Source organism: Anas platyrhynchos, chromosome 11, assembly GCF_047663525.1.
Source record: "Anas platyrhynchos isolate ZD024472 breed Pekin duck chromosome 11, IASCAAS_PekinDuck_T2T, whole genome shotgun sequence".
Classification (NCBI taxonomy): Eukaryota; Metazoa; Chordata; class Aves; order Anseriformes; family Anatidae; genus Anas; species Anas platyrhynchos.
Genome location: NC_092597.1, coordinates 7,251,790 through 7,273,644, shown reverse-complemented (window position 1 = coordinate 7,273,644; position 21,855 = coordinate 7,251,790). Strand labels below are relative to the sequence as shown.

At 38.7% G+C, this 21,855-nt stretch overlaps 1 protein-coding gene and 1 long non-coding RNA gene across 16 annotated transcripts in view; one reads left to right on the top strand and one right to left on the bottom strand.

The window, feature by feature from the left end:
* Positions 1 to 10,357, top strand: part of LOC113844967 (uncharacterized) — a 38,516-nt gene extending 28,159 nt beyond the window's left edge. For 2 of the 6 annotated variants that reach the window (XR_005268510.2, XR_003500002.3), the window contains one exon: positions 1,459 to 5,357. This is a non-coding gene — a long non-coding RNA (uncharacterized lncRNA). Of the gene's footprint in view, positions 1 to 1,458; positions 5,358 to 5,625 lie in introns of those variants that run through there. The other 4 variants (XR_011812063.1, XR_005268511.2, XR_011812064.1 and 1 more) reach the window with 4 other exon arrangements.
* TCF12 (transcription factor 12) overlaps positions 8,848 to 21,855 on the bottom strand; it is a 158,713-nt gene continuing 145,705 nt past the window's right edge. For 7 of the 10 annotated variants that reach the window (XM_038184785.2, XM_038184787.2, XM_038184790.2 and 4 more), the window contains 5 exons: positions 19,117 to 19,231; positions 18,107 to 18,278; positions 16,564 to 16,796; positions 13,256 to 13,409; positions 8,848 to 11,129 (listed from right to left, as the gene is read on the bottom strand). In XM_038184785.2, coding sequence (XP_038040713.1) covers positions 13,267 to 13,409; positions 16,564 to 16,796; positions 18,107 to 18,278; positions 19,117 to 19,231 — 663 coding nt within the window. In that variant the 3' untranslated portion in view covers positions 8,848 to 11,129; positions 13,256 to 13,266. The remainder of the gene's footprint in view (positions 11,130 to 13,255; positions 13,410 to 16,563; positions 16,797 to 18,106; positions 18,279 to 19,116; positions 19,232 to 21,855) is intronic. The other 3 variants (XM_038184788.2, XM_038184791.2, XM_027467188.3) reach the window with 1 other exon arrangement.

Below are 21,855 nucleotides of genomic sequence, written 5' to 3'. Positions count from 1 at the left end.
ACATTTATGCAGCACAGTCAGGATTTGAACTCAGAACTTTTAAGTCCAACCCCCCAGTGCCTCAACTACACATTCATTTTCTTCTTTGTATTCCCCACAGTCTTAGGCCATGTGGCCACTATTGGTAAAAATGAAAAACAGGTGCAAATCCATGAACAGATGGGAGACCAGCCCTGGCTGATCTCTGGAGGATAATACAGCGTTGCTCTCTGGCAAAGAGGATTCCAAAGAACCACAGAGGCAGCACCCCTGCCCTAAAACTGAAGCTACTCTGCCACACAATAAACATTATTTCTACCAGCCCAGCAAGTGAGAGTATTGAGGCATGCACAGTCTGTTGTCTGTCAGCAAAGGACACTGCCTTACTGACCTCTCAGACTTGCAATATTGACATCTTTGTTTTTCAGGCATGCCTATAAAGATTGAAGGAGACTAATTGCAATTCCATTCTTTGTAGTAACTGCAGCCAACATTTCGCAGTTGCTGAAACATGAAATTTCTTCCCTCGAATAGACAACTTTGGAATGTCTGACCCTCCAAAAATGCCATTAGTCATATGCAGAATTAGTCTCTGGGAAAATCACTAGTGGAATGAAATAAATCAGCCAGGTAAGATGAATAATATATTTATTCTGGATCCATAAGACCAGATCCACTTTTGATTTCTAGTTCATGTGGAACTGATGGCTTAGTCTGTAATATGTGGCTAAATGGAGAACTTGGACTGCTTTCTGAGTGGGAAGGTGATAGAAGATAACTAACAGGGCAATTGCATGGCCCTAAACACAGGACAGCTGGCTAAGATGCAAAGTCCTTCCCTGCTTTATGTGACCACAGATGTGATTCCTGTAGGTGACAAGAAACCTTTTTTTTCTTCATATATCACCTGCAGGTATACATCTACCAAAAGATTTAAAGAAGTCATGGCATTCTTCAATTTCTATGGATCCACACAGAACACATCAAACCTGAGAATATAGCTTATGCAAGAGGACAGGGTTTCTTTTCCTCCTTGCAAAAATACTCTTTAGTGCTGTGTCTGAGGTTAGTTAATCTTGCTGAAGCTGCCTATTCAGCAAAAATGCACATCCACTTGTGCCAAGAAACTCAAGTAGGACCTGCTTCTTTAGACTCCATTTAAATTGGGGGTACAAAACCTGATTTGCCACTTTAGATCAAAAAAAAATACTGCTAGTATACATGCATTCTGCTCATGCTGAACTGTAAATCAAAGTAGTTGGGAAAATCTATCTTATCCCAGTTTTGGTCAGGTTTTGAAGGAAAACATTCTTCACACATGACACTAATAGAATTTAACAGTAAAGACCACCCAGGACACTGGGAATCTCAAACTGCTTGGCCTCAGGTTGTCTGTTTTGTTCTTCTCAGCTTCACATGTGCGCTTCGAGAGACAAAAAAGAACATTTGCTTCATTTTGAACTTGGATTTCTCTTTCAGCTGAACGTTCACGAAACCAGCCGGTCTCAGAGTTGGAATGTTCCAAATCCCCATTTGGAGCTGAGTACGTATGTTATGGAGTCAGTTGTGACACCACTTTATAGAGAACAGACAATGAGTTTTGGATCTTGTGAGTACCTTTCCTCCCTGTAAAGAAGAACCCTTCCCCCACTCTTTTGGAAACATCTCAGTCTGTATTGGAAACAGAGGATGTAATTTATTTTTATCGCTTTCCCTGTCAAACTGGCCAAGTGCCACAGGTTTCTGCTTTCAGATGTAGCAAGAGGCAGAGAAATCACAGTGCAGTGCCATTTATGTCAGTGGCTCCTCCTCTGTTTTCTTATCTTATTTTTGTGGCTACCTACTGAGTTATCTTATCACTCTTTATAATCCTGCAAAACTCTGCAACTTGACCCCTCCACAGAAAGAGCTGACCTGCTTAGACCTCCCTGCTCTCTACTCCTGCTCCCTTCCTTGCAGAGCAAGTTGCTCTGTCCTTTGTTACTTTACAGCTTCTTTCTTACTGCCTATCTTACCCCCTCACTCCTTTTCCTAGCTCATTACATTACATTTCCTAGCTGAATGTGCACTCAGCTGTGTGGCCTCCTTGGAGTACGCTTAATTTCTCACTGTCCAGCCCGCTCTTTGATGTCTGATGAAGAAGGATACATCTTCTTTTCCATCTCTTCACATATGCCTATTAATTACTCTCTTCAGAGAGGCTGTTTACTGACTATCACTCTGTTTACAATTGAATACAGCTAAACATTTGGTCTTCACAATTCCCCCTCTTCTACACCACCCACCCAGTTTCTTCCCAGTTGTTGCAAAATAGATGTCTCCAAATCACTTTATAAAATCACAGATGCAACATACTTACTTTCCCACACCCACCCTCCTGCTTTCAAACACTGTATTCTCTTCACTCAGAGAGAAGTAAAGTAAGTCTTTATATTGGTATTTCTGTCTCCAGTTCTCTAATAAAAACGCAGCAGTGAAGCTTAACAATTTGACCTGTTGCACATATCCTTACCTTGTGAATTGTGGAACACCCAGAAAGATCTGTGAGCTTCAGATTTCTGACCTGTGAAGAAAAAATATGAACTCAGTACAAAATACAAAAGTATGCCCACTCAAATGGGACTACGCATAAACTATACATATGGTTTCATGGGATCAAGGGCCTTTGGGCGGAGGGAATTTTAATAGGATGGGGTGACTAAAAATTACTCCAGCAAACATATAGAAGGGAAGAATTATATGGTTATAATACTGCAACTTAGATCTAAGATGAAAATTCCTTCAGATGTCCTTCTCATTGTTCCATATGGAGCTTAAAATATTACAGAATAATGTGAAATAAATTGAAAACATATGTGGGCTAAATTATGGTATTTTTTTTTTCTTCTAATGAACAGGTTATTGATAATCTTTTACCATTTGTATTTGTGGAAAGGAAAGAAGCAGGTACCTTAAAGAGTTTAGGAACTGATTTATGACAAGGTATATGAAGCACACCAAGTGTGGACATGACTAGGAAAGAGTGAGAGGAAGACAGTCAGTAAGAGGGGCATGCACGGTCCACCAGTGGAACAACCTCCATATCCCCAAATCATTTAATCTGTGTCTTGGCATGGCATCCTTATCTGTACAGTTAGAGATGGTTACACAAGTTGCCTGTTGCTTTCTAATTTTAGTTCCTGTTTTTAGCACCTATTACTTTACAGAATTTAACCATGGGAACCATCCTGAGAATTTGTGTTGAAATCTTTAAGGTTTTGCAGCAAAAATAACCTAGCCTTTCTGATAATTTGATTAAGAACTGTTGGTTTGTATATATCTCTTCTTTGTTATTAATACTACAGAATTTTACTGCCCATAAATTACTGCTTGCAAATGAGAATGGTAACAGTCTGTTACAGTATGTGTTTGTAGGGTCTTGAGTCAGGAATGTCCTTTTTCCCTGAAAATGGCCTGTTTGACCAAACTACCGGTTCAATAAGCTTATGTTCAATATGGGCTTACTAGATTTGGGTTGAATGTGACTTCCCATGTAATTACTCCTGCCAGCCCCTAAGGTGAGTGTAATGCTGCATGCTGGCACTGAGAAGGACTTGCTCTCCATTTTCCTGTCCCCACTGCTTGCTACTGCTCACTGCAGAGGAAGAGCCAACTGCTGCTTTACCTGACTGAGGCGTGACAGAGGCAGCCTCAGCACTGGGCCTGGAAGGAACAGCAGTCAGCATGGATCAGGCTGGAAGTGAAGACGACCGGACCTAAAGCTGTAAGCCTGAAGGGACAAACCCTCCAAGATCGGCAAGTGGCCAGGCAAGAAGTGGCACAGGTATGAGGGGTAGAACTGCCTCTAACAACTGTGGAAACTAGAAGAAACCTAGTGTTGTTAAATATCACCATTGCTCTTCACACTGGCATGGTAGGCCTATACTACATTAACCATTTCATTAGGTAAGCAGCAGGGGCATGTACCAGGAAACTGAAAGTTTGAAGCTTTCTCATGACCAATATTATTTAGAAACTATATTTAGAGGCAGTGAAATCGAGCTGGTGGGGTAGGGGGACAGGACAGAGGCAAGTGAAGGTGGTAGTCAAGGAAGAGCAATGGAAGCGTGCCGAGAACGCTCAGTTTGCACAACCTTAGAGTTAAAAAGCCAACGGCTACAGAAACAGTAGAATTAAGCAGTGTGCAGTTTTGCTTATTTTTCATCCATTATCCTGGATATGTAAAATAACTAAGCCACAAAAATAGACAGCAAAATACAGCAGACACATGCTATTTTGGGCTTCATTCACACTTGTTTCCCTGATACCCCCGATGCTCCTATAAATGCCGTTTCTGTGTTTATATATATATCTCTATATAAAAATACTTTATATTAAGAGCTCTATTGATACGTTTTTTATACTCCTATATAACAGGATAATGACAGGCACTAATTTATATTGTGTATAGTTACTGTACTTGAATTTTATGACACATTTGCTGTTCTTGTGTGCTAGAAAAGGAATAAGCATTTAAAAAACTTTGTGTATAATTACACTTTCAGCTATTAATTAATCATATAAACAAATTAAATGGACATTTAATTAAATGTTACTCTTTTAAAGATAGAAATAGAGCCCATGGACTTCAAATTGATACTGTGTGCATTTGTTTTAATTAGGTAGTGTTAAGAATTAATGGACTTTAGCTGTTATATTTATATTTAAATACATTAACGTTTCCATCTTTGTATCATACATAGGATCATTTGTGAACTCTCTTTTGCTAGGTACTATACAAACACAAGGTGTATCTGCAAGACTTACTTCCTTTCTTTGTCACCTTTAAAAGAAAATATTGTGATACCGTCTTCAGCTTTTGCAAGCGTCCACTGACTGTTCTGATGCTCAATTTTTTTTGAGATGGGTACTTTTTGTTTTAGCAAACTGAGGTTGTAGTTTAAGTGAATGAGGCCAGTACAGTAAACATAAAGTCCACAAATGCCCCCAGATGACTCATCTGATTTTGAAAGCAGTGTTTCACTGGTCAGAGAACATCATTCAAGAGTAGTCTGTAGCACCTATTCTGGTCATGCAGCAAACAAAATTAAGCCAGGAAGAAGGGGATGAGATGCTGATAAGGGTATTTCTTTTTTGTGAGATTTATTTAAAAGCTTGTTCTAATATAAAAGTTGAAGGAAAAACAAACAAAAGCAAAAAGCTGATAGGAACACAATTTGAACAGGAGCAAGTAGCACAGGAATAGTCTCACCAATTTGGAAATTATCTGCTCTGTTCTTTGAAATGTAGTAGATTGGAAGTTTGGACCTAAGCAAATGATCAGATATGGAAACTATTGGGCTATTTGATGTCTTTCTAATAAACACAAATTATGGTTAGTGGTTGTTTCTGCTTCTGTGATAAGTTAATGCTTCGAGTACTGTTTAGCTCTGCTCATTTAGGAGTGCTGGGGAGTAAAAGGCTGAGTGATGTTCTATTACTCAGACTTCTCATTCTACAGCTGGATTCTTAACTTTGTTTGGAGAACCTATTTTTGTAATGATCGCTACAGTTATTCATGTTGATCAAAGTTCTTTGGTCATATTTGAATATGAAACACCAAACCTCTACATTTCCACCACTAGTATTTCTTTTTCTTCTTTGCAGGCTGGATAGAGGACACAAGTAAGTGCACAATTTTATGTCAGAATTTCTGTGAGTGTAAGGAACCACTGAATTTCTTTGTATATAAATAAGTGACCTAGCAAACTAGATCAATCTGCTCTGGCATTTCCCAAGTCTTAGCCATTAACATTTAGCAAAGGCAGACAGAAAAGGCCTCAGCAGACAAATAAGAAAATAGGGACAAAAATCTATGTTACGAAGTTAGCAAGAAGATGGTGTATATTCATTTTGTACAAAAGTTTTACTATGATGCCCATTTACTTCCTCCTGGACTTTTTAAAGATGTGAATTGTTGAGTTTTCCAAAACAAATGTAAGTTAATACGCTATGCAGAGCTTTGAGGGAAAGAGAAATAGTGCAGAATTTGCTCCAGCTATATGATCTGCATTGATGTCTCTCATGCTTTTCTGTAAATCCAGGACTAACAGGAGTCTGTCTAATGTTGACTGAATTTTAAGCTAATTGGAAATTACTTTCTCATCTGTTCAATCACATTTAGCAACAGTTACTTTTCTTACTGATGTAGTTTATATTTCATTCCTTTTTAAAAAATTACTATTTCATTTAGATGATACTCTTAAAAAAAAACAACAAACAAAACAAAACAAAACAAAAAAGTGAATCTCTCCTGAAAATGAAACTGCTTTGATGCTCTTGTTCCTCTGTTTAACTGAAATAACCAGACTTCCAAAATATTTACACAGCCACTGACTTCCTGAGCCCTCCAGAATCAGTTATGATCAACTTTTTGTTAAGATTTCTATCTGGATTGGTATTTGATACCACTCTAAGATTTGTTTTTATTTTTTAAATCACTTCTTCATTAACAGTATTAACAGACACTGTTAATTGCCTTGGAAAGTTTGAAAATTCAGGATTAAGAGAATTGATAGGGATTCCTTTTACAACCCAGGTGATTTGCAGTTTTGGAGCCTTAGGCCTGATCTGTGCAGTTTATGTCCAATACAAACATTCCCAGGTGGCTGCAATCAAACATCTAAACCAGCTGAAGTCATGCTGAACATGCACATGCAGTTGCTTGGGGTATCACTTGAACAGGACATTGGTGTTTTCACAAGGGGATAAACTCTCATGATTTTGCTATGGCATCCACGTTGATGGTGGGATTAACCATTCAGTAAAACAAATGTTGCTGAAACAGTACAAAACTTCCTGCAAATGGCACCTGACTTATCTGCAGTTTGCCAGAGGAGACCCAGAGAGAAAAGAAAGGAGGATTGTTGCAGTCCCTGTTAGCACCATTTCCCCCCACTCTGCAGGCCCCATGCTCTGCATGTGGCACTGCTTCAGCGACGCTGCCTTGCTGCAGTGGGCAGGCAAGCAGCAGGAGGCAGGGCAGCCTCTGCAGCGGTGTGCTGGGCTGCGAGGCTCCATCCCCAGGCTGGCGATGCCCTGGGACCTGGGCAGCTGCACGGTGGAGCTCAGCTCTGCCTGCGCCTTGCCGTAATCATCTCTGTTGGGCCTACTTACATCCCATTCTGGAAATGCTGCTAGGCCTTAGAACTGGGACATGTTATTTCTTCCTTCTACAGGACATTCCAGTGTCAACAGGTTACCTATACTAGAATACATAAGGTGTGAGTGTTACTAATGAAAAGCAAAAGCAAACTTTACTTTCTAGTACCTAGGCTGCCTTTTAAAGAGATCTGTGTTTTAGTTTGCCAACATTTCCTGATGTTAATGGTGAAAATGTTAGCACTTCTATGAAGAATCTAGAATTGTATTTTTAACAGTTTTTACCTAGTACTGGGTAAAGAAAGATGGAGTCCATTTTAAGACCTTCCCCGATGTTTTTTTACAGTTTACAGGAGAACTTACCCGCTGTATTTCAGATGCTCAGAGATTCTTAGCATAATCTTATCTACTTAAGGGTATCCCAACATGCACCTCTTCCAGTCAAAAAGGGGAGCAAATAATAAAATGCAGAAAAAGAAGGAAATGTAAAAAGAGGAATGAATGATCAGTGATCAGAAAATATATGCAAACAAGATAGCAGAAGTGCGGTGAAGAAAAGAAAGAAATGAAAAATGCCATTTTTCCTCTCCGAAAATGTGAGACTTGAAAGACTCACTCAAAAATAAGAGAACAGGAGTGATGATGAATACTCAAAAAGGCTCTATTTAGAATTACTACTGGAGTAATTTAGAATTTAAGATTCTAAATTGAGCTGGGGAGGGCACCAAGGCGCCTCCTCAACAGCTACTAATAAAGGTTAACAACCGAAGGCCACTTACCTGGCTGGGCCTCATCTCCTGTATTTGCCTAGACCACCTTAGGGATGTGCCTGCGATAGAAATTCTGACTTATTAGAAAGCCTTACCGCTGTAACTACGCTGACAAGCCTTTTACAATCTGAACTAGAACATAACAAACATCGCAGAGAAAGGACGCTACCAAGCATGGGAAATGAGGCAGTACACAGTCGCCATGTGGACTGGCAAACACCACATTCAGTTAAACACCATAAGTTATATATATGGCATTTCTATTTGCCTTTTTGTCTGATGAGTTTTTCCCAGGGATATTTACTTTAGAGGAGAGTTAAAGAAAAACGAGGATTCTACAGAACTGGAGTTGCTTTTTACTTGAATTTTGTAGCTTAAACAGTTGTTAATTAGAAGTTGCATGAAGATTTCACTGTCTGATTTTGTATGCTTTGACCATTGTACACTTCTGTTTTCTTTCATTTGCACTAGGAGGAAGGAAAAATGGTAGGAAATACGATCATTTTAATTTCAAGATTAAGCCACAGACATTTTTCATGTCATCTGCACAGGTGCATGAAACAATTCAGAAGCAACTCAGCACTGTGAACATCAGTGTACAAAGCAGGCTTAGATCTTAGAAATCCATCTTAAGGACAGGCAAAGTAAAGGAGCAAGACACAGCAGTAGGCACGCACCTACAGGAGCGGCTTCTGCCCTGTTTGCTATCTGCCTGTGCAATTCCTTTTGTGAACAGTGCAGGTTAGGTGCTGCTCCTCCTCAGCTCAGTGGGAATTTCTGCATTGGCTTCAAGGAGAACAGCAAGACCACTTCTCACACCTGCCACTCACATTGTGTGCTCTGAAAATGTATGTTAGGTTTTATTTGGATAAAGGCAGATGATGCTTTGCCAGTGTTTTTCAAGCAGCACATTACCTATGAGGAGAGAGAAATTTAAAAAACTCACTGATTTACCATGTTAAAAAAAGATGGCACATTTATTGCTACATAAATGTTATATACATAGTGTTTTCTGTTACATTGACAGAAATTTTTTGAACTTCTTGCTGCTGGTTGGAAAGGTTTATCAGCAATACCTTGAAATTTGACACAGGGTACAAATCTGCAATAAACCAACAATGGAAACTGGAGAACAAGATGAGAAGCAATTCATCTCGGACAATTAGCTCTTACAATACTCCATAGGTACTACACGGTATGCTAGAACCCTACTATGGTCTTACAATGCTATTGTAAATTTCTGATATTAATGAACAGGTTATGGTAAATAACCCTACATTTTTACTACCTAATATAGTAAAATAAAGTAAGAAACTTTTTACTGAAAACTTTTTCGATTTCAAAAATCTAGAAAGAGTAATATTTAGAATTCAAGAAATTTTCTTACAAGATTATTGTATAAAAGACTAGCTACAGTGAAAAATAAGCCAAATGTTTTTTTCTTTCTATTTTATGAAGGAAAGCTTCTGGGCATACTGCAAAGTCTAATATAGCCAAAAAGACAACAAGCTTAGAAGGAAAAAGGCCAGGCAGTGGCACGTGATCACTTTCACACGTCATAAGCAACAAATTTGTTTAGCTGATAAACACTGAAATGAAGAACAAGGCCACAGATATAATCAGGTGTTATCGATGGTATATGCAAATTAAAGTAATAGAAATGAGTCCACTAATTTCACAAACTGTTTTGTTAGGAACCATCCAAAACATGAGCTTAAATTCATTAGTTTATTTTAACAATCCAGCTTTTGTTCTTTCAAATTAAATGACTTGATAAAAATTATTGTTTTGTTCCTGGTTTGTGTGTGAACCAATTGCCAGTGATGAAAGATGCACTATATAACAATAGCTCAGACAACCTTGGCTTAGGAAATTTCCTCCCATGGTCATTGCAGTGGAAGACAGTTTCCATGGAAGTTCAAAGGGATTTTAACCATTTCAACACATTTGTGACAAAGGAATACTTATGGACACTGTTCTGGTGGATTAACATTTTAATGCTAATATGGCTTGGGAGGGGTCATTTGTTTGCACTTGATTCACATGGATTTTTTTCTCCACTGACAAGCCATACAAAAATGACAAGATAATTGATGTATACAGTAAGGAAAAGTTGGTGACCATTGCTCTTATATTCCATTAGTTAAATAAGCCCACCTTACTGGTGGTTATATCATCACACTACCTGCCATGGTGAATTTAGGATTTTACTATTCACCAAAATTGCAGCCTGAAAAAAATCTCCTTTGTATTTTAATGCATTTTGTGCTTACGTACAGCTAACACTTTACATGTACTATATGTAGTACTTACTGCTCGGAAAACAAAGCAACTCTAACAAAGTAGATTCTCCCCACCCAATTTACACTTCACGTTACAAGCTTTACTATGAAGCCTAGAAGCCTAAAAAGGTTTTGTTTATAATTAGAAAAAAAAACATTTGAGGAAAGTCTGAGGGAAAATAAAAATCAATTTTTAAATCTAAGAAATGTTATGGTCACAGTATTGCTCCTGCCTGCATGCAGCCTTCAGGAGGCCTCTTACTGGCTTTAACCATGGAGCTCAGCATGGAAGGGGAACTATGACCATAACTGTTCAGATTACCAGAGACCAAAAATAACATAAAAAAAGCTATACCAAGGAATAGTTTCCTATTGCATGGAAAACACTAGTCATATGGCAAAAGGAGAGGAAAGGACAACAAAAGACTTTTCCCTTCCTTTTTTAAGACACTAATAGGTATGCTGGGAATGCTACGGGTCGACGGTTGTCACTGCTTTGTTCTCTGAATGTGAACAGCTTTAGTAAATGCTGGCATCCAGCTGAAATTTTATCAGCTTTTAACATGTTAACTTTTCCCTTTATATGTAGACCTTTACAGTTCCATAACAATAAATAAAATTTGTAGTTACAATGCATTTGTCAATTCAGTTTAGGCACAAGGCAACTTCCACAATGAGTGGAGAGATCACAACAGTCTCTGATTGTGCAGAAGCGACACACTGCTTGCAACAGAATGATATGTTCAGAGTATTTCACGGGCTGAAATTCTATCTGAAGATCTTGTATCTTCAATCCTGATGCAGGTGTTGACCAGTAGCTTTGATCATAAGATTGCATTTGGGTTTCTTGCTTCAAGTGTTTTCTCCTGTCAGGTTTGTGTCTTCATATAACGTTAGTTGTCTGTGTCCTTGTGAAGAAAGGTCACCTTCTGTGTATCCTACCAATAATTCTGGAATTCTAGAAAGAGATTTGGAAGAACAAAAGAGTATTAGGAAAAGAAGCATAATATAACACTACTGAATGAATTTGAAATGTATTTTAGGGCATTTTCAGTCAGTTAAGCGCAAAAGAAAATCACACTGAGGGGTCCGAAGTCTTTTTTCCTCAATGCATATCCACCACACACAGCAATTCCATAAAAGCTAACAGATCTCCAATCTCCTGATGGGGAAGGTGAGGCAGCTCCATCTCCATCCTGCTCAATTATTGGCTATCTGCTGTGAACCAAATTTACATCAACAAACTAGTTTTAGCCATGCAGCTGAGCAGTCACTAAAACCTTTACATGCTAGAAACATGTTATAAAACAGGACACTTGTTACTTTTCTACTGTAAAAGCAGTTAAAAACTGCAATTCCTGAGTTCAACAACTTAGTTTGGTTAAAAATATGTTATGTAACTGCTGTATGGTGGTTCTCTCAAACTAGTAAGGATGCCAAACTAGCATGAAGTAATCTAGACCACAAAGAAAAGCTAGATAATGGTCTGCTTTTCTGAGAGTTACTGAGCTTGAACAGCTTACTCTCAGAAAAACTGCATATTTAGACTCTTTGGGTATAGGAGAAAGCTTATTACCTGTGAAACTCAGAGGTAAGAAACTGCAGTTTCATTCAACTTTGACTCTTGTACTCATATTTGTAAAATATGCAAGAGACGGTACCTAATTTAAATCACTTCTGCTGAAGGTAGGCATTACCCTATACATAAGGAGCCTGTAACAATCTTCTCAGGTCAACTTCGTGCTTTAGTCATTCTGCAAAATTATTGCTATTTTATCGTGCTGTGTTTTTGGAAGTGCCTCATATGAAAGCAAAGATAGACTTTTGAAATATGGCAAAATTCATTTGAAACAAAATACAGAATCTGTAAATCAAGAATTATCTAACAAATTAAAAACAGCCTTTTGCTCTGGTATGAAAAAAAAACAAACAACAAAATTAAAGCAGTTCATATCACCTTATTTTCCTTAAAATATGCAAATAAATAAATAAATCCATTTAGCTGATGAAGAAAGAAGCTGCCTGTAAGAAAACAGGGGAAGTACTAACTCAAATAAGGCTCGATTTAAATGCCATTCTGTTGCTGTGTAAAGAACACCAGGAAAATAATACATTCTGGCAAGATACTCATACCTTAAGCTGAAATAGAAATGAAACTGTCTATATAAACAACAACAGAAGCGCCCTCCAAAGCATAAAATTTTCAGATGATTTTAGATGAAAATCAGGGCATCAAACAGCATTGAACCAGATCTGTGTTGGTAACTCTTTTGAAAGTGGCAACAGCACTACTGTTTTACAGACAGAAATATCTAACATTTCTCATTAAAGACAAATTTTTCCCACTTAACAAAGAAATATAAACACCACATAATAAAATCCAAATCAACAACTTCAGAAGGAAAAGCCTCATTCCTGTAAGGCCTCCCCGCCAGCCTGTTTTAAATGAACCACCTCATACTGAACTATTTGGAGCATTTGGAAACACTGCTTTGTCTTGCAAAGCTGCTAGCATTGCTTTTTAAGTCTTAATTCACGATCTGTATTAGTGGAGACAGCTCAGGTAGCTCGCCATCTCTGTTGGGCAAGTGATAGGAGGGAAACTGACCGGCCCTAAGCCAGACAGCAAACTTCTCAGATGAGAAGTACCTCCAACTGCTTCTACCAGCCCTGCGACACAAGGCACGGATTTTTAAATGAACTGAGGTGATATTTAGACCACTTGAAGATGTATAATTCATCTCTATTACTCTTGGCTTATCTATCAGGCTGTTATCTATTCCTCTGATATCATGCCAAGAAGGCCACCTGAGCCAAGAGACATAACCATCAGTAAAAACAGATGCAAATGGAGAGAATTCCACTAACATTTCCTGGGTTTTTGTTTTATTATAAAACTACATAAATCTGCACGCTTTTGCTCCTGCTCAGAAATAGGGAAGTATTTAGCAATATCAACAAGTTTGTACTAATGACAGCTCAGTAGCTGAGAATAAACATATCTAGATCTTCTGAATTTTAGCCAATAAAAAGCAAAAACAGAACAAATGTTACCAGAGCCACCCCGCTCTAGACAAGACGTACCTGGCTGGTGTTCACATATGACCCATAGGGTTGGTAGTTTCACTCAGGCCAGGGTGGCTTCCTGGGTGTGGTGTTGGCGGCTCTGCCGATACGGCAGAAACTTTTTCTTCTTCCCTTCTCTTAAGGCAGGCTGCTTTAGGATTTAGGTTTCGCTCTGTAACAGAAAAATGATTCTTAACATCCTGTATGCTGATACCAAAGGGAGTATCAACACATTAATCACTGCAGTAAAAATAGCACTGCAGCTTCCCTTTCCTGAGTACTTACAGCCCTGTGTTAAAGCCCAGGTGCCTAAAGCTGCAGACAAGTCCTACTGAAAGTCCAACTCATAGATCAGTATTTTAAAACAAATTATTAATAATAATAATAATAATAAACACAACAAAACACATAACTTACTACCTGCCTAGATACACCTTCAAAAATATTGAAGAACAAAAAATTGCCTCCCTTGTTACACAAAGTAGCTAGAAATACAAGCTGAGAAAAAAATGTCTGCAATTTACAACGAAATAAAGCACATTTTTGCATTTTATGTTGAAGTCATACCAACCCTTCCTACATCACACTGTTTTTAGTAAAGCTAATGCTTCTTTCTTCACCTTAAGTATTAGCTCATTAGACAAGGCAGAATTTCTTAAGACACTAATCCTCTACATTCACCGCCCATCTTGGTTATCCATCATATTCTCCCCAATTCACTTATACAGCAAAAAGGTTTTTTTTTTTTAAACCTTATTTCCGCTCGCGTTATAAAGCCACTACTTTATAATAGCCAGCTGTGGACTAACTATCAAAATATTGCCATCGGTACGTTTCTACTTCCCCAGTTAGCTTCATAGATGTAGATTTGAATCTAGTTTTCAAATAATTTACAGCTTCTAAGAGTCACCTGTTTCTGTCCTTCAAAACGGCTTTTCATGAATCAGGACAACAGACAAATCTCAGTGGCCAAAAAGACGCACGAAAGTACGTAATATATTCTGTCAACTGAAAGAAGTGATTTTTCTCCTCAGTGCATATTGAATTTAATCAGCATTTTGAAGTATTTTTCTTGTTCTCAGTGAATTGTGTTTTGCAGTTTAAGATGGCGAGTATGATTTTTAACTGTAAGGAAACTGCCAAAACAGAGCAGACAGCATGAGCTCGGTGCAGGAACTCTTAGATCTTCCCTTCTACAGCACTGATGCCCCACTAATAACTGCAGTCTGCTGACCCCTGTTCATGTTACAGGGTGTTTCTCTAGCTGATCTGACAGAGGCAATTGTACTTCCACTCAAACCATTATCAACAGCCTCCTACTGGAATTGCTAAGGATGATCACTCACAAAGAGTCTGCTGGAAAAAAAAAAAGTAACTTCTCTGAACTACAGTTTTCTTAGTTTAAATGTGGCTGTCCTTTAAGTTTTAAAGAAGTTGCAATTATATGGAAACTTTGAAAGGAAGTTAATTTACAGTGATTTAGGAAACGGAGATGAAAATGCCAGCCTACAGTTAAAGCTTAATATCTGAAATGTTTCATTTTGAATAGCACTAATCACAAAATGAGAAGATGCTTTACCAGCAGAGAGAGGAAATTGTTTATGCTATTATATAATGCACTGGCAAAAACTCTGGATATCACACAAAGCTCTGGTCACTGAGTTTTAGGATACTTAATTGAGCTTGGAGCAGGTGCAAAGAAAGACAAGAGAAAATGAGGAATGCAGCCTCTCACAAGAGGCACGGTGTGCTTGTGACAGTCTTCTTCAAATGCACAGAGAGTAAAGTACAAAGTGAGATGTGAACACGAGGAAGGGAAAAATCTTGACTTAAACTATCTACGAAGTCCAAATTAACTGCCAATACATTTAGGAAAAGATTTCTAATACAGGCATAAGGTATGGAAGTAACCAAAGCAAAAGTGACCTTATTAATTTTAATGCAGAGCTTTGTATGGTTTGCATGGCCTGTAGAATTAGGGAGTGGACCTGATGTTTTTAGTCCTTAAAACATGCTTCATTAATGTTCTTCCAACTTCTTCATAATAGTCAATCTTATCTTCCAGAGAAAGACAAGCCTTTTCAGACCAAAAAAATCCCGAGGTCAAAGTCTCAGAGATGCCAAGACTAGCTGGTGCCACACAAAGCTCTGGTGACTTTAATCTCATTTGTCTGCAGCATAATCACAGTTTCTGCATATAGCATGCAAGAACTCTGACTGGAGACAGCGCATTTTATTAACAGTTCCGTCAGTACAACTCTGCCTGAAAACCCTTTGCGCCTCACCCTCACCATGAAGTAGCTAAGCTTGCGTTAGGATGCTCACTCTGTAGCTTCCAACAGACTAAACAATTGCTTTTACCTACAGCAAGCCACAAATTTGGAAATGAAAGTAACGTACACAAAAATAAAACACTGACATCCTTCAGTGATATCAGTGATTCAAAGATGTAGCACGTGAAGCAACTGACCACTGGCATCATCCACATCTGAAAGAATTCCGAGTTCTTGATGTGCTTACACCAGTGAGGTACCAAAGGAAGATGGTTACTCTATAGTCCAAGGGAGCAAAGTAGAAGAATGCTCACCAGTTTCAGTGACAGCTACCTGAGGGACAGAGGTGTCTCACAATTGTAACACCTCTATCATTAAGTGAGATTAAAAGTCATCAGTAGCTTTACTAACAAATGAGAACGGAACAGATGAAGATCTAACCGTGATTCCCAGAGGAAGCATATTTCTTTAAAGAAAGTGAACTGCAAAAAGAATTCTTCCTTCTGCAACTACTGATAAGCCTATTTCTTCCCTGGAAAAATCAAAAGAGATCATGGAAAGAAAATACATGCAAAACCAACCTCTGTTTACTTCAAGCAGCTGTAGGTTTCCTCCCCAAACTATGCTTAATGCAAAAAGCTAAGTAAATGCAGTTAAATTCACTGCATTTTTAAATTTCATTTGCATGGGGTTCATCTTAAATCGGATCTCTTATTTTTGATAAAGTTTCCGTACTACTAAATAAGTACTTTTTACAATTTAAAGCAACACATGTCAACGTTTTAATTTACTGATTTGCCTAGAAAACTTGGATAGCAAAATGGCTAGGAAAATACATACGAAAAAAGTATAAACCTAACACTCCCATCCTTCCTTTCTTTCTTTTCATTAAAAGCAATTCCTTGCTTTTCCTAAAGAACTTCAACATAGTTACAGAACAGCTAATGTGCCTTCAGTGATTTGCATTGAGTTGTGCAGATTACAAAGGACCAGCACCGTTCCATGAACAAAGCCACCCTGCAAATTGCCACAGCACAATGACGGGCTACTCACCTCTCACTTGTTGCTCTAGACTGAGGATGACTGCCACAGCCTGGTGAAGAATAAGCAGTTTTGTCTGTGGTTTTTCACTCTTCAGATGAAGCTGACACATTCGGCCAAGTTCTTTAAATGCCTCGTTAATATCTCGTACACGCAAACGTTCTCTAGCATTATTTGCCATTCTCCTCTCCTTTTCTCTTTCTATTTTCTGCTCTGGGTTTAAATCCTCATCTTCATTAGTACTGCTGCAAGAAAGTGTAAATAGAAGTATACTGAAATTTCACTTTTACTTCAAACAAGTCACTGTGCTAGTTCAAAATTCTTAGCTGATGAAATTAAAACTTCTTCCCATTTACTCTATTGTATATTGAAGTATAAATAACCAAAAAAAAATGTTAGAAATTAATGCTTGAGTACTCAAAGTAATTCTTGTCATTCCTGTAATTTCCAGAAAATAAATATTCAATGGCTTCTGCCTGAAGAATATCCACGCAATATTGTCTACAGATGGCAAACGCTTCCAGGAAAGTACAGGGAACGTGTTGTCCCCTTGAAGCAAAAGAAATACCTTAACTACTGCTTTATTCGATTACTGACACATGTTCAAATAGTTCGAGATACTCAGCCATCTTTTCAGGTGAAGAATAAATCATTTTCAACCAGTAGCTTTTGCTGGTTTCCAATATGTTAGCTTATACAAAAAGGTATTCAAGTAGTTTTCAATTTAATGCGCTTATTGAAAAACATTTTAATTTTGTTAAAGATCTACCTGGTCAGTTTGAAAACTTTTCCTTCTTTTAATGTCCAAGATAGGGCTGAACAGTTATATTTAGATTTTTGTTTTCATTTCACTTAAAATTATTATATTAAGTCGTGTAGCTTTTTTTTTTCCTCACATATAGGACTGTTCATTCAAGTCAAAAACTGCTACAAAGCCTCTTCTCCGCTAAAATTAATATCCTAAAATATCATTAAGCAGCTGTGATGGTAGAGACTCCACTGCCTGTGGTTGCAAGGTTCAGATTGTTCATTGTTATCTCAAATTTCAATGCTTGTATCAGGCCTATCAGGCAGATCCAGAAGCATTTTACCTGGTGTGAGTTCCAGTTTTTTTGGTCTGTGGTTTGAGAAGGGAAAAAGAGTTCTGAAATTGTACATACATATCATATTCACCCCAGTCCATAGTTTATCAGGCCACTGTTCTCCACAGCTACTGGCTCCCATTTAGAAGAGGAGCCCTGGCCTAGGTACAAGGATTACGTGTCTTGGACACTTCCATCCTCTACACTGGACAGGACTGTCTCAATCTTTTATGCTAAGTTATCTCTATAGGCAAGGCACTTACACAACGGAATGCATAATTTTCAGGTGATTTTCCTGGAAAAAAAAATCTTCTATTCAAATAGATACAATTACTGTAAGCTGTCTTTTTATTTCATATGCACAGAGGTAATGCAAAAGCTTTAAAACAAACTTACTAAACTTAAAGACAATCTACAACTTACACAGAGCGTTAATTAAGCACCAAATTCATTAGCTCACGTCAGTGACCCACCTTGTTCTGCCTCTAGATGAAACCTTGATATCCTTCTGGGAGGACTCATCATCTGATTTCATGTCATCCGATGAGGGGGGTTCATGTATATTTTCATCCTTCTCCTTATGTTCAGACTTGATTTCTGTTGGACCTATAGCCACAGACTGGCTCTGCAAGCCACCTGACAACGCTGCAAGCAAACAGATCAGTGTGACTATCAAAGGAGTGGAATATTTCTCCCTGTCACAGAGTCTCAAGCAGATACTGCAGATGGCAGGCCAGAACACAACAAGGAAGCCAACACAAGGAACCATGCTCTGGTACCAGAAATAAAAGAAAGAGCCTGGTAACACTGCTGTATTTGGACACATGTCATGAGGTTGTAAAGGAATTGTAATAATCAAGAGTAGCTTGACCAGAGAAAGACACTGTAAAATACAGAAGGTCATTCTGCAAAGTAAGAATATTTGCACCTCGGGTCTGGGCTGCAAATCTAAGGGCACAGCTGCACTGACAGAGGCTTGGGGCTAGGCCAAATCTGCAATACACATCCCTAAATGGAGCAAGCATGTTAATGAATAAGCTGACTTCTGTTTCCTATAGCTTACTTCTTTAGGCTAAAAATTGAGCGAACTGTAAACAGTTGTGTGGAGAGACTTCCTTTTATTGGTCAGATTGAAATCAGTCATCAGCTCACTCTGCAACCCTCCTGGCTGATTTGGAAATGGCTGCCACGCTGCAAATGGCATTATGGCATCTCAAGCTATAAGGCAGCTGGAACGCAAAGCGTTCTACTGAAACTATACAGGGACCAGTCCAACACGGGGATGCCCTCCACGTTTTTGCAGTAATCCCTAACAGAGGTAGTTTATAGGATTTAAAATTGAGGTTAATTCTCATTTCTCAACTCTACTTATGTTCCTATACCCCCCCTTCTGTATTGATTCACATTTACCAAGATCTACAGCCTCCCTGTCTCCAGATTAATCCTGACACCACTGAGCATTTAATATTGCAGGCAAAGTTACCTCTGTAGCTTTCTTGTGTTTTATGATTTAGTTCTGTGCTCTGAGCAGAAACTGAACTGGGAAGAACTGAATGGTTGCTGTTGAGGCTGACACTTTCTTCCCGATGAGTCCCAACCTAAAGAAAAACAAAGCAAACATTTCAATTAAATATGTGATTCAAAGAAACAGTCCCAAATGAAAGTTTAAAAGACCAAGTATTTGCCAGATTAGAGACCAGAGTTCAAGTTTTACCTCAGTAAGGGCGAGATTTAGTTGAAAGATGCTGTTACACTAAACCACTTGATTACAGCATATTGGATTAAGCTGTGCTTCAAACAATGACCAACACCTGTTTGGAATAATGTAGCAACCTAACAATTTTTTTCAGTATTATCCCACAGATCACTGCAGAACTTTATTCTTGATTTATACCTGATTATAAGATTTGATTAACGTTAGATTGCTTTAAGCTATTATGACTATCAACTGCAGTACTCATAAAATTTTGATCCTTTAATGAAAATCACAAGGAATAGTAATTTTCACTGCTTGTGACCGTGTGCGTGTATACATATATGTACACACACACTTAAATATAGAAACACACATTTAAAAAAGAAAACAACATCTCCTCACTTCCTGATTACTAAAACAGGATTAGGAAAAAAATGCATCTAATTTCAAAATATTACTTTATTCACTTTAATATTTCTCCTCAGCTAAACATATTGGGTCTAGTTCCATAACTGAATCTATCCTATGAAAATAATCCAGGCATTTAACTATTCTTACCACCCGCTGCATGTAATACATAATTTCTTTCATAATATAACAATTAAATTTTTAAGAACTATTGAGAAGAAATCATAAAAAAAAAAAATCTCAATCTTACAAGAACTTTAATAAATTATACTTATGTAATGTAGCCATGAGTGCAAATACATGGCTTGAAGAGGCAAATTTATTTTAAAAAAAGCAACAACCCTGCTGCTCAATACAGAATACTGTTATCGATGCAAGCATCCATTAAAAGAATACCATTCTTTAGTCTGAAAATGGAAGAGGTAAAGACAAACTGCCTGAATTTAAATAAATTGGAATATGGGCCATTTAAAGCTTTTGATTCCTAAAGAGACAAAAGTCCTTTAAATATTTATAACATAACCAACATAATGCAATTAAACAGTTAAAAAAAAAAAAGAACAAAGATGAGGGATTCTACTATTATTTGTATAGTTACAAGAATTGGCTACAGATGAAGCTTTTTATTGGAACAGTAGCAAACATGTCAACTAGAAGATTAAGCCTTTAATTAAATAGGTTTATTGCCTGGAGTTACACATGAGAACCACTGTTTTTCAATAAATCCTTCAATCCTAGTAAACTGCTGAGCTTTGAATCCCTCTTGAGTAATTAATGCAGCTTTTACCTTTCATGTCTTAGTATGGATTTTACCCAGAGAGAGATAAATACCCTTATGCAAGTTTATCCTTTGTTTAATACACACTCGTTCCTGTAAGCTAACACACACGAACAAGAAAGGAAGGGGGGGAACGGGGCCACCCCCTCCCAGCCCTGCCAACCCACAACTCGGATCAGGTCATTCCGGGCTGCTACAGATTCTGCAGTTCTGAGGAAAAGCTCGCACACTGCAGGGTATCTGTGCTTTTTAAAGTATGTTTTATCTTCCGTTATGCCCCAAGCTTTGTTTGCGGGAATTTCTAAGGGCCACGATCCTCCCAGCTCTCGTGAGCGTCTGGAGCTGCCCAGAGGAAGGAGCAGGACCTGCCTCTGGCAGCCTGAACAAGAAACCCTTCCGAGGGGAAGGTGAACTCGCGCTCCCTGCAGCTTCCAAAGCCCAGCCTTTTGCTAGCTCTGCCCCTCAGGTTGTGTTTTATTTTGTTCTTCTGGTCACGCTTAAGTCCCAACACATGAGGGTGCTTTTATTCAAGCTAGGAACTATTCATCACTTTGAGGGCAGTTTCCCCCCCCCCCACCTCCAAAATCTTAATCTGGGGGGAGGGGGGAATACGGCAAAAATTTCTTAAAGCTGCGCACAAACCTAACAGCTGCCAGAACACTGGCAACTCTCAAATCTAGAGCTAATCTAGAAGTGACAGAGTAACAAATCATCTCGGATAGAGGCAGAAAAAAGATCAGAAATAAAAACTGAATTCAAGCCCATGTCGCGGCTCTTTGGAAGAGCTTTACGAATTCCACGCGTGCAGCTTAGATCGATGAGGTTTATAGGGGAACCTGAGAGCTACAACACTACTGACCTGAGCACCACATACATTTTTTTATTTTATTTTTTTTTAAATCTCCCATCTCCGACGTCCTAGATCCTGCCCCCCCATGGTGGCCCTGCCCCGCTCCCCCGGTGCCCGTTTGCCCCCGCAGCAGCCCCAGGCAGCACCGAGGCCCCGCAGCCCCTGCCGGGACCCCCGGGCCCCGCGGGGAAGGCACGCTCGAAGCCACGTCCCCGTCCCGCACGACGCAGCACGGCTTGCAGAAAGCCTGGCAGCACGGCAGACAACCTGCAGACGCTCGGACACAACATTTAAGAAGTGCACGACTTCTTCCAGTTGAGTTAAGCAGTAAGATTTGGGATCTAAACCGGAAAATGGGTGTTTTGGACAATTAAATAAAAACTGGACAGAACTCGGCGACTGCTGAGACCCTGCTGCTCGGAGAACTCAGTGACGTGGCAAAATGAAATCCTTTCTCCTGTTACCGTCAGCTCTGCAGCTCGTGCTTCTG